This window comes from Bombyx mori, chromosome 10, assembly GCF_030269925.1.
Source record: "Bombyx mori chromosome 10, ASM3026992v2".
Taxonomy (NCBI): Eukaryota; Metazoa; Arthropoda; class Insecta; order Lepidoptera; family Bombycidae; genus Bombyx; species Bombyx mori.
Window position 1 is genome coordinate 7,795,018 of NC_085116.1, and position 24,068 is coordinate 7,819,085.

Sequence of the window (24,068 nt, forward strand, 5' to 3'; positions counted from 1 at the left end):
GCCGCGCGCTACCGCACACACTTGACACACATTCGCCTTTCAATGTCTATTGATATTTAATTTTTCGAAGTGACCGTGGTTTGAATATTTATGCCTTACATTGATTATACTATTCTTTTTAATTGCTTTGGATGGACTTGATATTTAATGAATAATCAGAGTCTGTGGACAATGTAACCGACAAAGTAAATGACAAAGCCCCGTCGAGGCACGATGTTAATGGCTCTGTGGTTCCTATCCGTGAATGCTCACTTTTTTCTTTTTTCCTACCTATGCTGATAGCCTTGAGAGGCTATTTCAGCTTCGCCCTAACATGTAGGTGAGCTCACGGGGCTCAAACCGGAATGTTGCTAACACTGGCCCTAGCAAGAGCAGTGCTTCACAGAATCTGCCACCGGATCGGAAATGCGACCCATTGAGAAGATCCGGCGGGAAGCTCAGTGGGCTGTGTCTATGGGTTAATTCGCTCGTCGAGCTTTCGTCGCAAGCGACGGGTTCAACGAGGACGGTGACCGGATGCTCACTAATCATGTGAAATATTTTACTAGTACCTCTGATTCTTCATACAGGATGTTATTCTTTCGTTGTCGAAGTTTGTAAAGAAATGTAGGTAGAAAGAAAGGTAGATGTCTCTATAGTAGGTATTGTTAAATGTAGTTATTCGTCAGACCGGAATACACAAAACTTCACCGTAGATACTATACATGGGATGGTAGTAATTGAGGAAGGAGAAGCTACTGAGACCTTAGAACTCATGTCTCAAGGTGGGTAGCGGTGCCACTTCGATAAAGCGGAACGACACGAGAATGCTCTCATCGTGGCCGCCGGGAACTACTTGGCCGATCCTGCGGATCAAATGGTAAACAGTCGACGTCGCCCAAAACACGTCATCTCGGATCCTCCCGATCCACTAACGGTGCTTTTAGTTACCCCAAGCACTGGTCATCGCTCTCGTCGAACCCGTCGCTTGCGACGAAGGGCTCGGCGAGTAAATTAAACCACAGACACAGTCCACTGAGTTTCTCGCCGGATCTTCTTAGTGGGTCGCGTTTCCAAACCGGTGGTAGATTCTGCGAAGCACGGCTCTTGCTAGGGTTCGTGTTAGCAACATCGTCAGGTTTGAGCCCCGGGAGCTCACCTACTAGTTAAGTTTACGCTGATATAGACCATCAGCTTAGGCAGGAAAAAAAAGGTGTTTATGTTATAAATGTCTATGGGCTCCGGTAACCACTTAACTCCAGGAGGGCTGTGACCTCGTCCACCCTTCGCTAGGCTGAGCCCCGTGAGCTGCCCTACCTGCTCGTTGAATCTAGTATAACCCCTAGAAGGTGCTAGAATAAGTAGGCAAAATAAAAATAAAAAAAACGTCCACCCATCTAAGAAATAAAAAAAACCTAAATAATGTATACAGTTTTTTTTTTATTGTTTAGATGGGTGGACGAGCTCACAGCCCACCTGGTTAAATGGTTACTGGAGCCCATGGACATCTACAACGTAAATGCGCCACCCACCTTGAGATATAAGTTCTAAGATCTCAGTATAGTTACAACGGCTGCCCCACCCTTCAAACCGAAACGCATTACTGCTTCACGGCAGAAGTAGGCAGGGTGGTGGTACCTACCCGCGCGGACTCCTCACAAGAGGTCCTACCACCAGTAAAAAAAGAAAAAAAGAATCCTTAGATTTCAAACCAAGAACTATAATTATTCGAAACTCTGTACCGGCACGATATCAGAAAATGTATAGACGATATCTTTTTCAAAACACACGGTGTAATTTCGCCTTGAAAATTTTAGATGACTGACTTCCTTAAACTTTTCGTAATAGATTATAGCAGTTTTCTAGCCAGTCGTACATAAATACAGTCAGCATCCAAAATAGTAACCAGGAGTTCGGTTTTTTCTTCTTCCTAATAATATTAATGTTTAAATGAACGTAACACAAATTAAATACGTAAATTGGCGCATCAGTTCCTCGTAAACAAGGTCAAAGTGACCTTGGTATTAAGTTGTAGTTTTATTATTTGCTATTTTCGCAATAATAAGAACACAATGACAAACAAGGAAGTCGACGTTCTGCGGTGATTACATGTACCACGTTGATTGTGAACTGTTTATTCATATTCTTCGTTCAGGGTCAGTATTGGTGACACACGTCATAAATGTTGATGACGCACCGCAACAGTACGTTTCTGTTTGATTAGAGGGTTTGGTCGCGTGTTTTTTTTTTCATTGTTGATCAATTGAATTTCGTGTTATCTTAAGTCATTTTTATAGCAGCGTAAATTGTTTTGTTCTCTAAAAAAAAGACAATGCTGCTGCGATTTTCAGAAACATCATTCTATGCCACTGGATAAACGGAATGAAGTTGCAGAATTCTTCAAGATACGTCAGCTGGTGGATAATTATTAAGAAGAATGATCGCGTAACAATTTTTTTGGTTTCGCGATAAAATAACCTATTACACTGACAATTTTATTTTAATACTAGCTGACCCGGCAAACGTTGTTTTGTCATATTATTATATAAGATTTCTAGGGAATTTCTAGTATAGAAAAAAAAACTAACTTATTGTAAGTGTGTAAGGATTAACAAATAAAAAATAAGGGTTGATCGTAGAGGGGTGAAAATTTAGGGTTGTATGTATTTTTGTATGCTGTATCATAAAAAAATAAAAACCAAAAATGTTGTCTAAAAAATAAATAAAAAAATTTAGGGGTGGACCACCCTTAACATTTAGAGGGGTGAAAAATAAATGTTGTCCGATTTTCCACCCTGGCCGATATGCACACTAAGATTCACGAAAATCGGTCGAGCCGTTTCGGAGGAGTTCAATCACGCACACCGTGACCCGAGAATTTTATATATTAGATTGACTTTAAAAACTTCAGAAGAAACATTAGGTTCTTCAATAGAACAAAGAAAACTGTAAAAGGTATGTTAGTAATGAACGTATTGCATACACTACTTTGTTAGTGTTGTGTTGTGTTATTTTTTAACATAAAAAAAAACAATTAAGTAACTCTACTGGAAATTGCTCATGTTTATTTTCGATAAATATTTAATAGTTTAATGTCGTTAAATATTTGTTCAATTGAATTACATTTGAACTGGCGCTATAATATACAAATAAACGATCCTTACAAATAAACGATTCAACAAATTTCTTCGAAATCGACGAAGTAACAATGTATCTGTGACACATGGATAGGCAGATTCGCTGATATCTAAATTATCGTGAAATTGTAACAAGGCAAGCACTGGCCTGTTCCCGGAATATCCTTATTTATAATAAGCTCATTGTGTCTTATCTTGTGAGTGATATCATAAGAATGTTTGTGACAAAAATTAACAATTACTATGTCCTGCAATAAAAAGCTGCACAGTAACTAAAATTTTATTGCCGAGACAATGGTTCAAATCAGTATCAATGTCAGTTTACCAATAAAAACGAATGCCGCGAATTGAGAACATCCTCCTTATTCTTTTAATTTAAGACGATTATTTTTCCAAAAAGGTTTTACTGTTGTTAAATTCACAACAATTAAATTAAAATTATTTTAAATTAAACCTTTTTGTTTCATGTTCAAGTAAACCTAAGTTATTTTAATTCTATATCGACATTACGCGCTGTCGAGCACTCTTTCATCTATCATTCACAATGAGACAATAGTAAGATAATGAGGTTAGTTAAGTTCAATGTATTGTTTTAAGCGAAACTAAATTAAATAAGGCGAAAGACAATATTAATATAATGTGATAAGGCGAGGGCGCTGCTCTGGCTTGCAGCACTATCGTTCAAGATTAAGGTCGTTCGTATAGTGAGCTTACTAAAGCAGTACGGGCCGTATTGAGTTGCAGCGTCCTTTGTGTTATTCTAGTATGTATAATAATCTTCGTTTGTGTCATTTTGCGATAAAAAAACAAAAGTGCATTTTTGTAATTGTTTTTTTTTCTCTTTTTGCACGTACGACTGTAATTAAAATGTCACATTGAGGGATAAATAAAAGTCGGTTTTTTTAAAACCATTCGGATGGACGTTAGAAACATCATCATCATAATCATCATCATTTATCAGCCCACTGCTGAACATAGGCCTTCCCCAATGCCTTCCACATAATGCGGTCCTTCGCCTTCCGCATCCAACGATTTCCCGCCGTGCGCACTAAGGTATTTCTATAAGGGACAAAATCCGGAACGAAGAAATTCGACGGAGAACCAAAGTCGACGACATAGCTCTCAAAGTTAGCAGGCTGAAGTGGCAATGGGCCGGTCACATCTGTCGAGCCAGCAACGCCAGGTGGGGGCGGAAAGTCCTCGAATGGAGGCCACGGATGGGTACCAGGAGCGTGGGGCGTCCTCCAACCAGGCTAGAAACATAAGGGTTTGAAATTTTAAATACCTTTTTTATTTTTTAATATTTACACATGTCGGGAATGGAACTTGGCTATATAACTAATTCGAAAGATACTGCACTATAGACGTGTACAAAAGATTTGTTTGTTTTGCCAGTAAACTCATTATTTTTCACAATAATTTGTTCAGATCGACCACATAGGTAGGCAGCGGCTTGGCTCTGCCTCTGGCATTGCTGAAGTCCATGGGCGACGGTAACCACGCACCATCAAGTGGGCCGTATGCTCGTCTGCCTAAAAGGGCAATAAAAAAAACATATACTTTTTTCATTATATTATAAAATTAGAGATGTAATTACGGGTAAAAGTAAGTGAGAGATGGTCTTAGAATCTGTACTATTTATTATATGTAGTGGTTCTAAGCTTCGATTGCTTCAGTTTTTAGTGGTGATAGAATATCTTGTGAGTCCGCAGCCCTTCCTATTTCTGCCATGAAGCAGTAATGCGTTTCGGTTTGAAGGGCGGGGCAGCCGATGTACAAGTGATACCTTAGAACTCATGTCTCAAGGTGGGTGGTTGTCGAAGTCTATGAGCTCCGGTAACCACTTAACACCGGGTGAACCGTGAGCTCGTCCACCCTTCTAAGCAATAAAAAAAAAATGTGTACGAACGTTGCCATGTTAAATTTAGTTACAAAATGTATGTGAATTGTGTAATTGCGTCTAAGTTAGAACTATTTGTAATAAATTGATAAATACATATCCACTACTGGCTGATGAAATTCGAATGTGTAAATACACAAGTATATAAATTTGCGTCGTACAATTTATAAAATAAATGAAACTTTCTTTCAACATAATATTACTACTTATTGTATGAGGTTATAAAAACAGTTGGAAGAAGTAAAATTATTATTTTTAATAATTTCTTTGGTTTGTTTTTAGGGTTTCATGATAAATGAGGTAGAGTTTTAAAAAAAAATTGAAAACTTAATTTTCCGAAACACGGCTGGCTATGAGACTTTGTTGAATAACAAATTGATTAAAATTTAGTCACTTTATTGTTACAATTAACTCAATGAGTTTCTCGCCGGGTGTTCACAGTGGGTCGCGATTCCGATCCCAAGGTAGATTCAGAGAAGCACTGCTCTTGCTAAGGCAAGTGCTATCTGATACTCTCTGGTTGAACTCCGTGAACACGCCCACCAAACTGGGGAAGCTGGAATAGCGTCTCAAGACTACCAGTGATTAGACGGAAAAAATCTAAAACAATTTTTTTTTTCTGAATTTATTTACTAATAGTGCATTGAGTTGCATATCGAGGGATGAAAGGCTATTTGGTTCAAGCGACATTTCTCTTAATACGTGACATTTATCTTTGTAATCAAAGGCCCTTTTTATTTGGTACTAGCTGACCCGGCAGACTTCGTATTGCCTCAATCGATAAATAAAAGACCTAAGCTTGTGTATAAAATAAACTTAAAAAAAAACAAAAAGAATCCATCCGACCGGGGACATATCAAAGGAAAAACAAAATTGTTTGTTTTTTTATATAATTCCGATCATTTTAATATTTTTTCACCTTTTAAACCTTCTCTGGACTTCCACGAATAGTTCAAGACCAAAATTAGCCAAATCGGTTCAGCCGTTCTCGAGTTTTAGCGAGACTAACGAACAGCAATTCATTTTTATATATATAGAAGGTAGAAGATTAGCATCGACATTCAATGTTTTTAAGTAAACTTCAATTATTTTAACCCATTCAAATAGCCGCAGAAGTTTTGTTGATCATGATAGTTTTTCCAAATTTTAAATGCGAAATGGCTCTCCTGTAAAGTTCCAAAAATGTCGCTTAAGCCAGAGCTTATTACCCCTCGATCTAATCTAATGTTTTACTTTAAAGGAAATTAAATCCGTTTGTTTAAGTAGAGTTGCTCTTTGATTTGATCTACTCGAGTATCTAATAAATTCTTTACAAAACCTTCTTCGTTTAGCCATGATTTAGTATGAACAACAGGCGAACCACGTCCATGTTTACATTGAGAATGAAAACTGCGAAACGGAATTGTTTATTAAACATTTTGCGTAACAAACGAGAACAATGGCGACAGAAGCTGAATATTGCCATAACATCGAACCACAACAGCTTACTCGATGTACTTGACTCTGCATTCTACTCATTAAAAAGCGAATCTCGATATTACTTTTGAATTAAAAAAAAAATAAAGGATTTTTTGATAACGCGTTCTAGTTTGAACAGCGGGGCAGCCATTGTACAATTCGATTGGGAATTTCACATTTTATCTCAAGGTTTATTTTCTGTTGTTTATGGGCTCCGGTAACTTCATAAAAATGGTACCATAGACACGTTCACGAATCTAACAAATAATTATTTTTTTTCCTACCTAAGTTGATAGCCTTGAGAGGCTATTTCAGCGGAACCTTAACTAGTAGGTGAGCTCACGGGGCTCAAACCTGACGAAGTTGCTAACACGAACCCTAGCAAGAGCCGTTCGCAGAATCTACCGCCGGATCGGAAACGCGACCCACTGAGAAGATCCGGCGAGAAACTCAGTGGGCTGCGTCTGAGGGATAAAACAATCATATTTAACAATATTATCAACAGCTAGTCTCATAATATAATATTTGTGTATGTTATCTCAATGAGGGCGTTCTAAGAACTAATTTGTGTGTTGAACAGTCATTCGTTGATTAAAATAATGAAGTGTCCGCGACTCGTCTACCGATGACTCAAAGGTCATATGGTCATGAGATCCTAGTAACAGATGTAACATGCAATATACATACCAAATTTTTAATGATTTTACTTTGCGTAACGGTATTTCATTTCCGCGTTAGATACTATAGTTATCATATCATTATGGCTTGCTTTTATAAAGATAATATAATCTGCAAACGACCTTTACTCTTTTTCCGCGGTTTACGTAATTACGAGGAAGATTTGGCAATGGAATCTTATTTTTGAAGCTTAGACCGGGAAGATAGGTATTAATTACAGAATTATTTAGTAAGCTTAGACTTCTTTTGGAAATTGTAAGTACTAAAACTAGTTAATAATTATTAATTAGAACATAATTAGTAGATAGATCTTCATTACTTTAACTAAACACAGTTTGATAGCTAGTCGATTATTAATTTCAGTATCACTGACTAGTTGTTGCAAATCTGAGAACGTTTTCTATGAATAGAGGACATTTTGCAAAGAGGAGGCTGGCGTGGGAGGGGCAGTGAGGTGCGGTGAGTCGTTGTCGAATAATATATTTCGCACACACAAGGTCGAGGCCAAATCGCTTGACTTCCTAGAGCGAGGCTGCGTGGCCTTGCGTCCGGCGCCGCCCGGTGCTGACCGCATTGCCGCCCAACGCCGCTGTCCTCCGACGCACACCGATTCCCGTTTCCTGCTACAAACTAATCAAACTGCGTCATCCTTAATAATTATTCTTTTATAGTTATTTTCATTTAATAATAATAATAATAAAGCCTTTTATTCGGACAACAGAACAGATATACAATTAAGTTTATTATACTACTGCACTTATACTGATATATGTATATGTATGTATTTTACAAAATTAAAATTGTTCACGTATTTGGTGCTTCTTTACTTTCTGTAAGTCCGTTTGTCAGTTGGCAAAGGCCTCCTCTAACCTACTCCATTCTGATCTCTCTCTGGCTACTCTACTCCATGTTAACATAGCATAACATATTATCATTTAGAACACCTTAAGTAATGTTTAACAATTCTAAACGTATCTCAAATAATTTACGTACGTACGTGACCTTATCACGAAATCTTTCATAAATTGTATTTCCTGTAAATTCGTTCGTAAAATTAAAGCCCCATTAATACGTATTTCGTTAAATTCTGTAAATGTACTTGATTACGTATTCTATGTTGTATTCAGAAAATTGCAATTATCTTTACTTTTATCAGACGTTGTGTAAAAATTAGTTTAGTAATTCGTCGTCACGTTGTTCGTATCTACGCAACATTCGCGAAATGTGTATGCGGATAAAAATACTCAGGGTCAGGCTCAAGGTCTTTGTGCTTTTCTGATTAGGAGCACGTCGATAAGAACTGGACTCTATCAAATAAATTTAGAATCTGTACCTAGCACGTAAGACACCATTTTCTTTGACAGCTCCGCATGAAAAATATTAACTGTTATTTCGCTTATTTCTTATTTCTACAAGGTTGTTGCTCACATGTTTGAAACACAATAGGCATGTAAGTAATATTTATTTGTCAATGTTTCATGTGATGAAACAATTCGTTTCATTGCTTAATTGTATTAAAAAGTGTTCAAGTATTATGTAAGGCCACGGTTTATAAAAATGGATCTGTTGTAATTTTATTGAAATTAAGCAATTAAATAGTGAGGCATTTCAACCTAATATAGTTGAATATTTAGTTCGATCATATGCCCATCGGATGATGAAAATGTAAATGAAGTATATTAAATACGACCGTACCAATTTTTTATTCATCTTTGGATAGAAAACTTTGTTAAAATAAAATTTACTACTTGAGCAAATGTATAAAAGAAAACTGCAAATTTTAGCCACATTAGGGTGCACTGAAGACTATCGTACTGTGTAATTTACTGGTAGTAGGACCTCTTGTGAGTCCGCACGGGTAGGTACCACCACCTTGCCTATTTCTGCCGTAAAGCAGTAATGCGTTTCGGTTTGAAGGGTAGGGCAGTCGTTGTAACTATACTGAGACCTTAGAACTTATATCTCAAGGTGGGTGGCGCATTTACGTTGTAGATGTATATGGGCTCCAGTAACCACTTAACATCAGGTGGGCTGTGAGCTCGTTCACCCATCTAGTAATAAAAAAATATATCAGCTAGTGACACACCGCTTCGTTAGGTTTTGAGGAAATCTACATAGTTTTTATTTTCATTTGTCTAAAGTATGTAAATTCAAATTATTTTTATTATTTAAGCAAATTTACGTTGGATAATTATTACATCAAAATACAATTTGTACCAATTCCTTGTTAGTTAAACTAGTTGTTTTTTAGCGTACACGTTCGCATATAGTTTTTTAATCTGACATATCAGAAACATGATTTGGTCCCTAATATTATTTATATCAATTGGCTCGTATGAGTTGAAAGATTGAGTAAATCGTTTCGTGTATTTAAGCAACACTACGAGGTGAAAATATATTTCGTTTACATAACATAAATTAGTTAAATTTAAAATTTCAAAAGAAAACATTTTGAATTTTTGTAGATTACGAATCCTTATATAAAGATGTAGCCGACACGACACTCTATTTTTTTTTTCAAATCCTTTTTATAGGGTCACCTTGATCCTGCTATTCGCATGAGACCGCATTATTGAGCGAAATGCATTGTTATCTATGTTGATAGTATTGCAGATTCCAGTTCTTATGCGGAAGCGATACTAATTCCAAGAGCAGATGAAGTATTGATGGATTTCGTGGTTTATCATTAGAACGCGTAAGAAGCGGGGTGCGTGGACCGACCTTGCATTGTGACATTGATGCGACACGAACGCTTCCTATTATCTCATTGATAGTCCACGACGCTGGCGGGCGACATTAAACGCTATTTAAACAAAGAATGTCCACTCACGGTAATTTTAATTAACACGCGTCGCCCTTGATGGACTCATTATCTCGGCATCGCGGTCAGCACACCATGACACGTCACAAAGGACTTTATTAATTCCGTACATAGGTACGCAAACTGGAATATTTTCCTTGATCATTGTTTTGCTAAATGCGGATGATTACGAGTATGATGAAGTTGTCATCGAGAAATATGTAATTACGATTCCCTATAGGCAGTTAAATATCTTTTGTGGCCCTAACTAACTGATTATGGGTAAACAGTGTTTTCATGGAATACAATATTGTCAAAAAAAAACTTCTTTTTTTTGTAAATCCGTTCGGCAAAGAGTGCTGCAATTTTAAACTATTTATTTAACTTTCTCACATTTTATCAAATATGTACAAAAATAACGAAACAAGAGCATTTATGCGGTCTTTGCCAAATTAAAATGCGACATGAAACATTATTTACCGTATTCTTAATTCATTATACTTTATTTTTTCATGAATATTCTTTACTTAATTCAATCCAATCTACACGTGCCTGAAGGTAACGGAATAATCAGGAACAATGAAATCGAGTGAATCGTAGGGCTAGGAACGTCACAACGGTGATGGTTCCGAGAGATTTTACTCTAACAGAGACCAAGTTTTTCAAGTTTATGACACTTTATGCCATGGTTCGCCATGTTTGTCATAGTTGTCTTATCAATGGAGTACATAAAAATACAATTATTTGAGCTTGTGGTTCATTGTGCCACTTATAGGCTGTGCTTTTTGTACGTTCACATATACATGATAAAAAAGCGATAATATAGTTAGTATAAAAAAAATTTTATACTTACTCTTCAGTACATTGTTAGCTAGTAGGTACTCTAATTTATGTCATAAACAATTTTCTAATATAACATACTTTTTTCCGACTTTTTTCATAAGATGTAATATATTAGTGCTTTAAGTAATTCGTTAGAAAGTTTGTTATTCTGTTAAGGTACACGCCCTCGGGCTAAGGAGTGCGCAGTGCTCACCGCGCAAACATGTTTATTGCCGTTCTCAAAGTTCAAGGCTCCGGCTAACGACTTTGTAGTCTCTGAGTCGGCTGTTGATGTGTCTGTACCGCATATAATTATGATCGGCTTGATCCTGGTTTAAATAAACCGATTCCATCAATAAACAATAATACGTAAAACTGTAAATTATATGATTGTTGATATTTTGTATGTGAAAATATTGATTTAAAGGGCAAAGGGTTAAATGTATGGTGCTTGTCATTGATTATTGTTATTGTTATTCTACGAATTGTTATTATATATGACGGATCTGGTTGGTAGTGACGTTGCGCCGACTTTTATATTATACATTATTTATTGTCACCGTTAGCAACGCCTACCAGATGGTCAGATATGCCTGAGTTCAATTCTAGAATAAATTAAACGAAATTATGAAATATTAAATTTAAAAAAAATCCTATAAATAGACATATATATGTACTAACACTAAAACAATAATAATGTAGTACCTATAATATATAATACCTACAATACTATAATATGCTTAATATATTGATAAAAGAGTCTTACTATGATTAAGGCTTATCCTGAAAATGTTTCAGCTCTTATTAAAAGGCTTTCGGCTGATTTTAATCTTGTTTTTACGGATTGGTATTTCTTGGTATCGACAGGTGCTGCGTAAAGAGCACCTGCACGCCTAAAGTAGGTTTAAAGGTATTTAGGTGATTGACTACATTGGCTTTGGCTTTATATTTTGGCATTATATTGGTTTTGGGCTCAACGTTTTAATTTACTTTGTAATCGATCATTTTAATTTGAATTTAATTTGAATGCATTAACGATTGTACAAAATGAAAAGCATACAGGTAGTTGTTGGATATTTGCCGAGATTGGTGTCACCGTTTTCCAAAATCGTTTCAGATCGTAGTAAAGGCGCGTCTTTAACTGAAATTGTTTTTTTTCACCTACCAAGCTGATGGCCATTTCAGCGTAACCCTAACAAGTGGGTGAGCTCGTGGGGCTCAAACCTGACGACGTTACTGACGGTAACCCTATCAAGAGCAGTGCTTCGTAGAATATACCACCGGATCGGAAACGCACCTCTGAGAAGATCCGGCGAGAAACTCAGTAGGCTGTGTCTGTGGGTTAAAGAATTTGTGTGCTTGAGGTGCAAAGGTGTGATGTCTACTAGTTTCGGTAGCTGCCGCGCTGGGTTTTGGTCGCTTAAACCATTTTTCAAAACATTGATCTTACCTATTTCTTTAACGGTAGATGTATAATGATTTTCCAAAAAAACGGTACAAAACAAAAAGTTGTCGTTTCGTTGGAAAATATGTAGAAGATGACTAAATTTTCAACATAACAAAACAAATAATTTCCGTATTTCATACAACGAGTTACAGAATGACAACAAAAACATTTAATAGTCGACATTATTGATTATAATTAACTCTAGTGAGTTGATTAGCTCCTGCGTAATAATGTTAAGGTCGAATTCATACTAGGAAGGAATTTTGGTGAATAACACAAAAACGTTGATAAATTGGATATCGAATGTAAAATTCTGATTTTAACTCAACTTTTAATTAATTTTATAAATATAAATATTAAAGTAAAATTTTCGAAACACACGGTCTGGCTTTCGTAATCATCTTCGATCATCTTACAGTATGACTCGTTTTGAAATTCCTTTAATAATTTACATAAAAGAATAACCTTATACATTCAATATTATATGCAGAATTTAAACAATGGAGATTAAATTAAATAGATCGACTGAGACTTCTGACATTGCGGCGGCTTCCTGTCTATTTACATCACTATAGATTACCTTCGCGCAAACGGGTTGAGGTCATACAGCATACTGCAGCTTTAGAAAACAATCAAAATGACGTCTTCCTACCAACCAAATATTTTTTTTGTAAAGGGTTACGTTATGTTATTAGTTCATAATTTGAACTTAGTTCGTCTTCGAAAGTTTAAGCGATAAATGAGTAATAAATACATTAGTTGGGCAGAACAGTTTCATCCTCACCTTTATATGTATTTTAAATAGATCTGTTTCTTGTCCTTAATCCCTAAAATGGCAAAAGTTAATCTTAGATTCGAATAATGTCTCTCAATAAAATTCTATATTCAGAATAAAAATGGAGTCGCGAAACACCCTAATCTAGTTTTGTATTCAAGGGTGATAAGTGGCGATTAAGCAGAATAACAGTCACTTCGAAGGCAATGAGTTTTATAATGATTGTAGTGAGGAAATGACCTATTTACGGTATCCAGTACGGAAATGAATCATTAAAAGAGAATGCCGGCTACGAATTGGGGGTGAACGGGCGTCACCTTACAAGAAATCTGATACCAGCACGTCACGGCGAGGAGGAGGTGCGCGGGCGCGGGTGACGGGCGCCGTCGACCCTGACTCTTGAAATAGTCTTCCGTATTAACGTTCTGAGCAAAAATATCGCATGATGTTGGTACAAGGCCATCTACAAAACGTTACACCCCCGCGTCGCCATACATGGCTTTAAAATTGCCTATTAAATTGTCAACTTGGACAATTCCCGTGGCCGCTTTGTCATATGGCTATGTAAGTAAATTATATTTGAAGTTTTCGATAAACATTGTGGTTACGATGGTTTTTAACTTGTTTCAATGACAAAATGCGGTATATCCTTTATTACGTCCTTATGAATAATATAAAATTTAAATTTTAATATTACAGTTAACCGTACCGTAGTATGGATATTGAAACTATCGAAAGCAAAATTGTACTTCCGAAATAATAATAATGAATTTGAAATATCGGCAACCAGCAATATTTGTTCAAAATTTCGCAAGTATCGACCTTGTATGCTTATACATTATTATTAGCTCTGTATAAGCATTTAACATTATGAACGTGTGGTATTAAATCACACGCGGATCGCTGCTGTAAACACGCTGCCCACTCTTTGCAAAAAATTCAAACGTTTCTACAAAACGCGCCACTAAATTAGCAACCTTGATGAAAAAAGCGGTTTTCAGTGCCAAAATTTTGAACTGAAAATTATTTCTGACATGCCCGTTTAACTGTTTGATTGATTGTTATTAATTCGATTTGCGGTATGCTCTTTTAAGTATGAATGGTAGACATTAAAACTCATTTATTTATTTATTGTTATCTAGCTGACCCGGCAGACATCGTAGTGCCTCAATCGATAAATAAAGGACCTAAACTTTTTATAAAATAAACTTAAAACAAACAAAAGGAATCCGTCCGACGGGGGACACATCAAAGGAAAAACAAAATTGTTATTTTTATTTAATTCCGAGTATTTTCATATTTATTTACCTTTTAAACCTTCTCTGGACTTCCACAAATCATTCAAGACCAAATCGGTCCAGCCGTTCTCGAGTTTTAGCGAGACTAACGAACAACATGTCATTTTTACATACTTAGTCTGACCATAAATACTGTTACAATTAAAACTAAACAAAATATTACATTTGAATTTGGATCTGTCATTTTTATATGATTGCTCATTGAGTTTTCTCATTTTGGCGCCAATACATTGTACAATATTTTGCGATATTAAAATGGAGTGGGGTGATAAAGAGAACCGAATCGCTGTGATTGCATTACACAAAGTAGGTATGGAGCCAAATGCAATTTTTAAAACTCTCCATACGCTTGGTATTAGTAAAATGTTTGTGTACCGGGCTATTAATAGGTGCAATGAGACCTTTTCTGTTTGTGACAGAAAAAGATCTGGCCGTCCACGTAGTGTTCGTACGAAAAAGGTGGTCAAAGCAGTAAGGGAAAAAATTCGAAGAAATCCTGTCGGAAAGCAAAATATTTTATCTCGGGAGATGAAGATAGCACCTTTTTTTTTTTCCACAGGAGAAAATCGCCGGATCCCCACCCGCGCGGCAGGTGGGGTATGTGGGAGTTGAACCTCACTAAAAACTCCTGCCGCTCACAACCGGCGCCCTACCTCGGACCGGGCCGGAGCCCAGTCGGGGCTATTGAAACGGCGGGACAGGGTTGACGCAGAGCACATTACATCCATCCCACCGTCCCGAAGATAGCACCTAGAACCATGTCGCGTACTTTAGAAGCTGACTTAGGACTTGCAGCCTATAAGAGACGTACTGGTCATTTCTTAACTGATAATTTAAAAGAGAATAGGGTGGTAAAATCGAAACAACTACTGAAGCGGTACGCAAAGGGAGGTTATAGAAAAATTTTGTTTACGGATGAGAAATTTTTTACAATTGAGCAACATTTTAACAAACAAAATGACCGTATTTATGCTCAAAGCTCTAAGGAAGCTTCCCAATTAGTCGACAGAGTGCAACGTGGGCACTATCCGACTTCAGTGATGGTTTAGTGGGGTATTAGCTATGAAGGAGTGACTGAGCCATACTTTTGTGGAAAAGGTATCAAAACATCGGCACAAGTGTATCAAGATACCATTCTTGAGAAGGTAGTGAAGCCCCTTAACAACACCATGTTCAATAATCAAGAATGGTCCTTCCAGCAAGACTCGGCGCCAGGTCACAAAGCTCGGTCTACGCAGTCTTAGTTGGAAACGAACGTTTCGTACTTCATTAGAGCTAAAGACTAACCGTCGTCTAGTCCCGATCTTAATCCGCTGGATTATGATTTATGGTCAGTTTTAGAGAGTAAGGCTTGCTCTAAACGTCATGATAATTTGGAGTCCCTAAAACAATCCGTACGATTGGCAGTGAAAATTTTTCCCATGGAAAGAGTGCGTGCTTCTATTGATAACTGGCCTCAACGTTTAAAGGACTGTTTTGCAGCCAATGGAGACCATATTGAATAAGCTTTTTATACTTTAAATTGTTTTATATTTATGTATTAAACTAACACACTGTAAAAGTAATAAATGTTGTTTGTAATAGAATTTTTTTTTCCTTTGCCATAAATAGGCAAGACTAGGTATAAGATTACTAACAAACCAACAATGTACATAGCCAACTACAAAAGCTATGTTCGAGTTAAAGTCTTAAATACTGTATAATATGACATCATATTCTTACAAGCAAAAATAATTCTTAAAATAATTTTAATGAAAATGAGTACATAGCTGAAGACGCAATTAAAAAAGTGAAAGTTTTTTTTTTTTTTTTTTTTAATTGCTTAGATGGGTGGACGAGCTCACAGCCCACCTGATGTTAAGTGGTTACTGGAGCCCATAGACATCTACAACGTAAATGCGCCACCCACCTCGAGATATAAGTTGTAAGGTCTCAGTATAGTTACAACGGCTGCCCCACCCTTCAAACCGAAACGCATTACTGCTTCACGGCAGAAATAGGCAGGGCGGTGGTACCTACCCGCGCGGACTCACAACAGGTCCTACCACCAGTAATTACGCAAATTATAATTTTGCGGGTTTCACTTTTATTACACGATGTTATTCCTTCACCGTGGAAGTCAATCGTGAACATTTGTTGAGTACGTATTTCATTAGAAAAATTGGTACCCGCCTACGGGATTCGAACACCGGTGCATCGCTTCAACACTATTGCACCTGACGTCTTATCTTTTAGGCCACGACGACTTTTAAGTTACTTAGATTTTTCTATTTTTTTTATAGTTATTTCTTCGGTATATGTGTTTGTCACTGAACTTTTTCTAAGCGGCTCGATCAATTCCGACGAAATATTTTGTGTGTGATTTAAGTAAGTCCTTGGATAGTTTGGTGATTAGGATATGGCCTAGGTCTGACGACTTACCGTGAATCGTCCCGCAACCACGTCCGAAGGTCCTGGTAGAGGATGAGTATTGCCGACAGAATCAGTTCATCTATCCTTCACATGTAGTCATAGGTCACTGTCACTATTTTCCAGTTTTTTATATGAAAGGGGGAACTTTACACACTAATTAAATATTATGCGCGTGCCGATGCGGCTACAGCGGCTTCGCGCGAAAAACTCTTGTTTCTTGTTTTTGCCGCACTAACAGGCAGGCAAGTGGTGGCGCTAGTGTCGCGCCGAAGAACCATTTCCCACGGAAATGGTGCATTCCGATACACACAACATGTCGCAGACCCAGTACAAGAAAAAATAAGAAATGAATAATACATATAAACCAAATTGTGTCGCGTTACGTACTCAAAGAATAAAAAAAAAAAAATTATTCACAATAAAAAAAATAATAATAATATAAATATGTATTTTAGAACAAACTGTTACGGGACGGAACATGCCGCTCACCTTAAAAGCACGTAGTTGCTTTTAATATTCAAAAGTTAAAACTAATATCGAAAGAACGTAAAGCTTAAAAAACTTACTCGAAACTAATAAATTCAAAAAACTAATAATTAATGACTTGAACTACTCCAAGGGAAGAGGACATATTTTAACCACGGGTCGTTTATAAAGGGAATTTCCCATTTTAATGGTTACAACTCGTGTGATATTGTCCGAGCCGGGATGAAGTTCGTGGATGCGCGCCAACCTCCATTGCAACGGCGGCAAGCGGTCGTCGCATACCACCACAACAGTGCCTTCACGAAGGGCGACGCCCTTGTCCTGAAGCCACTTGTTACTTTGCTGAAGTTCGTGGAGATATTCTTTGCTCCATCTCTTCCAAAAGTGCTGGATGGATTGTTGAATCCAGCGCCAGCGAGTGAGACGATTCGGTGACTCATCTATCAATGATACGTCAGGCAGAGCTGTCATGGGCTCTCCGATTAAAAAATGGGAAGGTGTTAATGAAAGGGGATCCGAAGCATCTGAACTTAAAACGCAAAGTGGACGCGAATTTAAGATCGCTTCGACCTGACACAAGAACGTATGCATCTCGTCGTACGTTTGGATGCGATTACCTACAACGCGATGAAGATGGTGTTTAAAACTACGAACACCAGACTCATGTAGTCCTCCGAAATGGCTCGCGTATGGAGGTTGAAAGTGCCACGTAATTCCCTGTTGAAGGGTTTGTTGGTTAAGTGCGCTTTGCACAGATTCCCTTCGTAAAAACTCGTAAAGGTCTTGAAGATAGTGGTTACACCCGACAAAGTTCTTTCCACAGTCTGAATAAATATCGGTGCATAAACCACGACGGGACGTGAAACGTCGCAGGGCTGCTATAAAGGCTTCTGTGGAAAGCTCTGAAACTAATTCGAGGTGTATCGCTTTAACGCTCATACACACGAAAACCGACACGTAACATTTTATAATTTTTGCATTACGCACCTTATTGGCGCGCACGTAAAATGGACCAACAAAATCTACCGCGGTCTTTAGAAACGGTCGCGCGGGGCGAACACGAACTGCTGGGAGTGGTCCCATGCGCGGTTGATTGTGCGTCGGGCGCGCGCGGAAGCACTGCACGCAGCGATGTATGCGCTGCCGCACGATGTTACGGCTTGACAAAATCCAATAGCGTTGTAAAAGCGCGTAGCGAACGGACTGCGGTCCGGCATGTAAATTACATAAGTGTGCATCGTCAATAATAAGATTAGTTAAAGGGTGTTTTTTAGGTAGAATTAATTGATGTTTGGATTCAAATTGTAAAAGCGATTTATGGATTCGACCACCAACTTTAAGTAACTCGTCCGTATCATCCAAGTATGGCGTTAAACGACGCAAATTCGTTGATGGTAATTTACCCACTCGGATATTGATTATGTCTTCGCTAAACACGGATTGCTGCGTAATTCGAATGAGCCGATTTAATGCGAAATTATATTCTGTCACGGTAATGTACCTTGAAAACGATTGTTGTGTTTTTTTACATTTGTTGAAAAACCGAAAGATGAGTGCGGTGACACGAACAAGTTTCCCGAGCGACGAAAATCGCGTAATAAAATCAACATCCTGTATAGGCGGCGCCGTTGACGCGCTGGAACACACCGATACGTTGCGTTTTTCTTCGCATGTGTCTCTTACGGGATTTTGAATCGGCCAGGAGTTCTGACCCAGATGTAGCCACGAGGGTCCGTGGTACCATAAGTCATGCTGTACGAGCGCGGCGGGCAAAAGGCCACGAGACGCAGCGTCGGCGGGATTGTCGGCCGACGGGACGTGGCGCCAGCGGTCCGCGGGTATGCGGCGCAAAATCTCACTGACACGGTTCGAAACGAAGGTTTTCCATTCGTGCGGAGATGAGTGTAGCCATGCTAGCACGATGGATGCGTCGGACCAAGCGTAGACCTGGTCGAAGCGAACACGACCACTGTAAGTGAGCATTACCTTTTCAATTAATTTAGATAAGAGGACTGCCGCCATTAGTTCGAGGCGAGGAATAGTGAGACGCACACTCAACGGTGCGACGCGAGTTTTGGCTATAATCAGGTGAGTTTGAATGAAATCTTCTTGATCTTTGTAACGAATATATACACATGCTCCGAAACCCTTCTCGGAAGCGTCAGCAAAACCGTGAATTTGTATCGGTTCGGGATTGGTATTGTTAAATATATAACGCGGAAATGAGATTTGTGAGATGAGTGGGAGCTCGTCAACGAAAGAAGACCACGAATTTACTATGTCAACAGGCGGCGTCTCATCCCAATCGACTTTGGCTATCCATAAGAGTTGAATCAAATGTTTGGCAAACAATGTGACCGGTGATAATAGCCCGAGGGGGTCGTATATTTTTGCTATTTCTGAAAGAATGACACGCTTTGTACACTTAATCGATGAAACTTGGACTTTAAAATTGAATGAATCAGATTTAGGGTTCCACTGTAAGCCCAGAACCTTAACCTTTTTGTCGATCTCCATTTCAGCGAAGAGAACGTTCTCCGGCCGCTCACCATGAGACTCTGATGGCAGCACCGCAGCGAGTAACGCTGGCGAGTTGCTGTGCCATTTGCGCAATTCAAACCCAGCCGCCCCACAAATACCTATCAGCTCTTGTTGTAGCGCGAGTGCGCTGACTTCAGAGTCCTCGCCAGATACGACGTCGTCGACGAAAACATCGTTAAGTAAAACGGGCGACGCGAGTTTGAACCGCTCGGCCTCATCTTGAGCGAGTTGTTTTATTGTACGCAGAGCGAGGTAAGGTGACGATTTCACACCGAATGTGACTGTACGCAAACGGTAGTCACGAATAGTTTGCTCTGGTGATGTGCGCCACACAATACGCTGAAAATCTTTGTCACTTTCACGAACAAGTATATTACGATACATTTGTTTTATGTCGGCAGTAAGCGCGATTGAATGGACACGAAATTTAAGAAGGACGTCCACTATGTCCATGTGAAGCTTAGGACCCGTTAGTAAAACGTCATTGAGCGAATACCCACTAGTTGAGCGACAACCGGCGTCGTACACCACACGTGTAGGCGTCGACTCACTCGATTCTTTGACCACGCAGTGGTGCGGAATGTAATAACTTTCACTAACTGAAGGTTGATCATCGACGAGCTCCATGTGGTTGAGGTCTACGTATTCCTGGAGACAAGCGTGGTAATCAGCCTTCAACTTGAGGTTGCGTTCTAACCGATATTCTAGTTTATGAAGCCGAGCTAGCGCAATGGACCGCGACTCGCCGAGAGACGGTGCGTCGGGCTTAAACGGGAGGGCGACCACGTATCGCCCGTCCGCATTACGAGTGTGCGTCTTTTGAAAAAAGGATTCGCACAACTCCTCATCTGGAGTGTAACTCCGTTTCTCTGGTATTGATTCCAGCTCCCAAAATCTCTGAAGGTTGTCGTTGTCAAACGAGCTAAAACACACTTGAAATGAAGTTGGAACAGAAGAATCTAAATCTAATTTGCCTAAAAGTAAATAACCGAACACACTATTCATAGCGATCGGCGTGCCCGGCGGGCCTACGATAGTGTTGCCTAGTAACACGTGGGATAGTATATCCGCTCCTAGTAACATTTCAACAGGCTGGGGCGTATGAAAGTCCGGATCAGCTAACTTCAGATTTTTCAAATGTGACCACCCGGTATACGGTAAAGGTACACTTGGCATTTTTGGAATTAATTCGGGCAAAATTAACGCATTTACCGGAATGACAGGTTGTTGTTGACCTTTAGGCGCAATGGAACACGAAACTAAACCTTTTGGATGCACGGGTCCGGTGTCACCAATACCGAACACCGGCACGTTGCTATGCCGGCGCGCTAGACCTAAGCGCTGCACACAAGCTTCGGTAATAAACGATGCCTGGCTCCCCGTGTCTACCATGCATCTAACAGTGGAAATCGTCATATTATTACCTATGCCAATATCCACTAGTGCTGTCGATAACAACACTGTTCCAGTGCGAGCGAGAGGTAAGTTAGATGCGCAATTTCCGTGTACCGCGATCGGAGTCGGCTTCTCCTGCATAGGAGTGAGCGGAACAACAATAGGTTGCTTGGTTTCGCTTGCAACCGCTAGCGCTTGAGCCGGTTGATTCGTAAAATGTAATAAACTATGATGTCGTTTATGACACGTTCTACACACAAAATTAGAAATGCAATTTTTTACGTCGTGACCGACATTCAAACAATTATAACAAACACTTTTGTTTTGTACAAGGGAATACCTATCCTGTGGGGAAAGATTTAAAAACTCTGCACATTTTGTCAAAATGTGTGAACCGTTACACTTCAAGCAAGTTCGAACCTTATTACTATCGACTGTAGGTCGAGTTTGGTCTGATGACACGTTGGCGGCAAACGATCGCTTTACCGGCGCAAAACTGTTCGGACTTACATTGTAGCTACGCGGCTGTAATGGCAGCGGATTACCTACCCACGATATCTGTTTGTTAGCGTGCTGTGCGGAGGTACTTGAGGAGCTAGGAGATACCATTTCTTCCGCGGCGATTTCATGTTGTAAATATGAAACCAATGTGTCTACTTCTGGAATATCGGATGGCTTGGCCAATGAACGTTCGAATCCCTTTCTCATACTACTCGGAATTTTACGTAGTAAAATTTGTAGGAGAACGAAACTCCACTCATGAGTCGGAAAGTCCATGACCTCTAACGCCTTCATGTTTTCCTGATAGACATTTAACAATTTTCGTACACTATACGGAGATCTATCTGAACACGATTCTATGTCTAAAATTCGATCTAGATGTTTCGACGCAATTACTCTTTTATTTTCGTAGCGGGTTAACAATATTTCTAACGCGATCGGGTAGTTATCTTCCGTGATAGGTATGGATTTGATCAGGTTATACGGTTCGTTTTTCACTGCAAGTAGAAGATATCTAAGTTTCTCTGCTTTAGAGTAGGCATTGTTGCTATGCACTAACGATTTGAACAAATCATAAAATGATGGCCAATCCGTAGGATCGCCTTTGAATTCAGGTAAAGGTAAAGTAGGTAAATTTCTTTTATCGTTACCAATTGCATCAAATGAACAATTACTTGACCGATTGAAACGGCGCTGACGCTCATCCATCGACTTTAACGAGTTTAAGTGACCGACAATTTCGTAGTACAAGTCATTAAAATAATTACGAATCTTTATGTTATCATCTTTGCTAAATGATTTGGATCTGATGAGAAACTTTTCAATTTTAGTCTGAACCTTTGTAAACTTTCTTTGGTGAGCCGCCAGGTCTATAGTACGCGAGCGAAATTGTTGTTCGTTCGTCTTCGCGAGTAGAATGATACGTTTGAGTTCATCAAGAATTAAATCCCTTTCGAAAATATCTTGTTCACACGGCGATAATTCTTCACCTTCCGACATTTTGCGAAACAAAAGATGGCGGGGGACGCTAAGAATCGAACGCGTGATTTTACAATTTGAAAATGAGTACGTAAATACTGCTAAATAACACGACACAAACTGGAAAATATGTATCCGGTTCGAATGGACCAAATTTATGATTAGGATATGGCCTAGGTCTGACGACTTACCGTGAATCGTCCCGCAACCACGTCCGAAGGTCCTGGTAGAGGATGAGTATTGCCGACAGAATCAGTTCATCTATCCTTCACATGTAGTCATAGGTCACTGTCACTATTTTCCAGTTTTTTATATGAAAGGGGGAACTTTACACACTAATTAAATATTATGCGCGTGCCGATGCGGCTACAGCGGCTTCGCGCGAAAAACTCTTGTTTCTTGTTTTTGCCGCACTAACAGGCAGGCAAGTGGTGGCGCTAGTGTCGCGCCGAAGAACCATTTCCCACGGAAATGGTGCATTCCGATACACACAACATGTCGCAGACCCAGTACAAGAAAAAATAAGAAATGAATAATACATATAAACCAAATTGTGTCGCGTTACGTACTCAAAGAATAAAAAAAAAAAAATTATTCACAATAAAAAAAAAAATAATAATATAAATATGTATTTTAGAACAAACTGTTACGGGACGGAACATTTGGCTTTATAACCCGGTAGTTGGTTCTGCATATTGATTAGAGGATTCCCAATAATGCCAACTCATTTCCCGAATCCATACTTATTGCAGCGTGATTGACGCTGTCATATCTCTGATTGTGTCACACGAGACATTAGGTTGAAGTTTCAACTGCATTCGAAACGGAACGCATACTTACGTCCTCGCAGAATATGAGTATGAGTTCTATTTAAAGCAACCATTAAAAATATATTTTAAAATGTCCAACGGTAGTCATCGTCTGTAGACTGAAAATAATGATGATGATTAAAATAACTAAACAATACCTAGAATTTACAAATGTCAATTGACATTTAAAAATTAAATGTGCCTTTTAATAGGAAACATAAATGTGAATATCAGCGAATCATGGAAAAAAACAGTAGGTAGCAGAAAAAAGAAACATGGCGGCCATATCGTCTCCCTTTTTATGCAAATCCTTCACGGTGAAGGAATGACATCACTTCATCACTTAATAAACAAACCCAAAAAATTATATAAATTTGCGTAATTACTGGTATTGTGATAGATAGATAGTAATTACCCACCTATTCCTACGGCGAAGTAGTTGTGCGTTTCTGTTTGAGGGGTGGGGGCATCCGTTATTTAACACAATTGAGACATCGACTCGATGATGGATGGAGGTATTCACGTTGTGACGTCCGATTAGACCCTATACCAAGTCAACCCCAAGTCATTTCCTTCACCCATCTTCTCCATAAAAAAATCTGTAACTCCTAGCGCTCCGGTGTAGCTGCGGATTCGGACACGCAAATCAACG

General features: G+C 38.8%; 1 protein-coding gene across 1 annotated transcript; it reads right to left on the reverse strand.

The window, feature by feature from the left end:
• Positions 1–3,018: 3,018 nt before the first annotated feature.
• On the reverse strand, positions 3,019–23,209 carry LOC134199505 (uncharacterized). The gene is made up of 2 exons (XM_062670556.1): positions 16,716–23,209; positions 3,019–4,369 (listed from the first exon to the last, which is right to left on the reverse strand). The coding sequence occupies exon 1, from the start codon at positions 22,626–22,628 to the stop codon at positions 17,316–17,318; it is 5,313 nt and encodes a 1,770-aa protein (XP_062526540.1). The 5' UTR covers positions 22,629–23,209; the 3' UTR covers positions 3,019–4,369; positions 16,716–17,315.
• Positions 23,210–24,068: the final 859 nt, after the last annotated feature.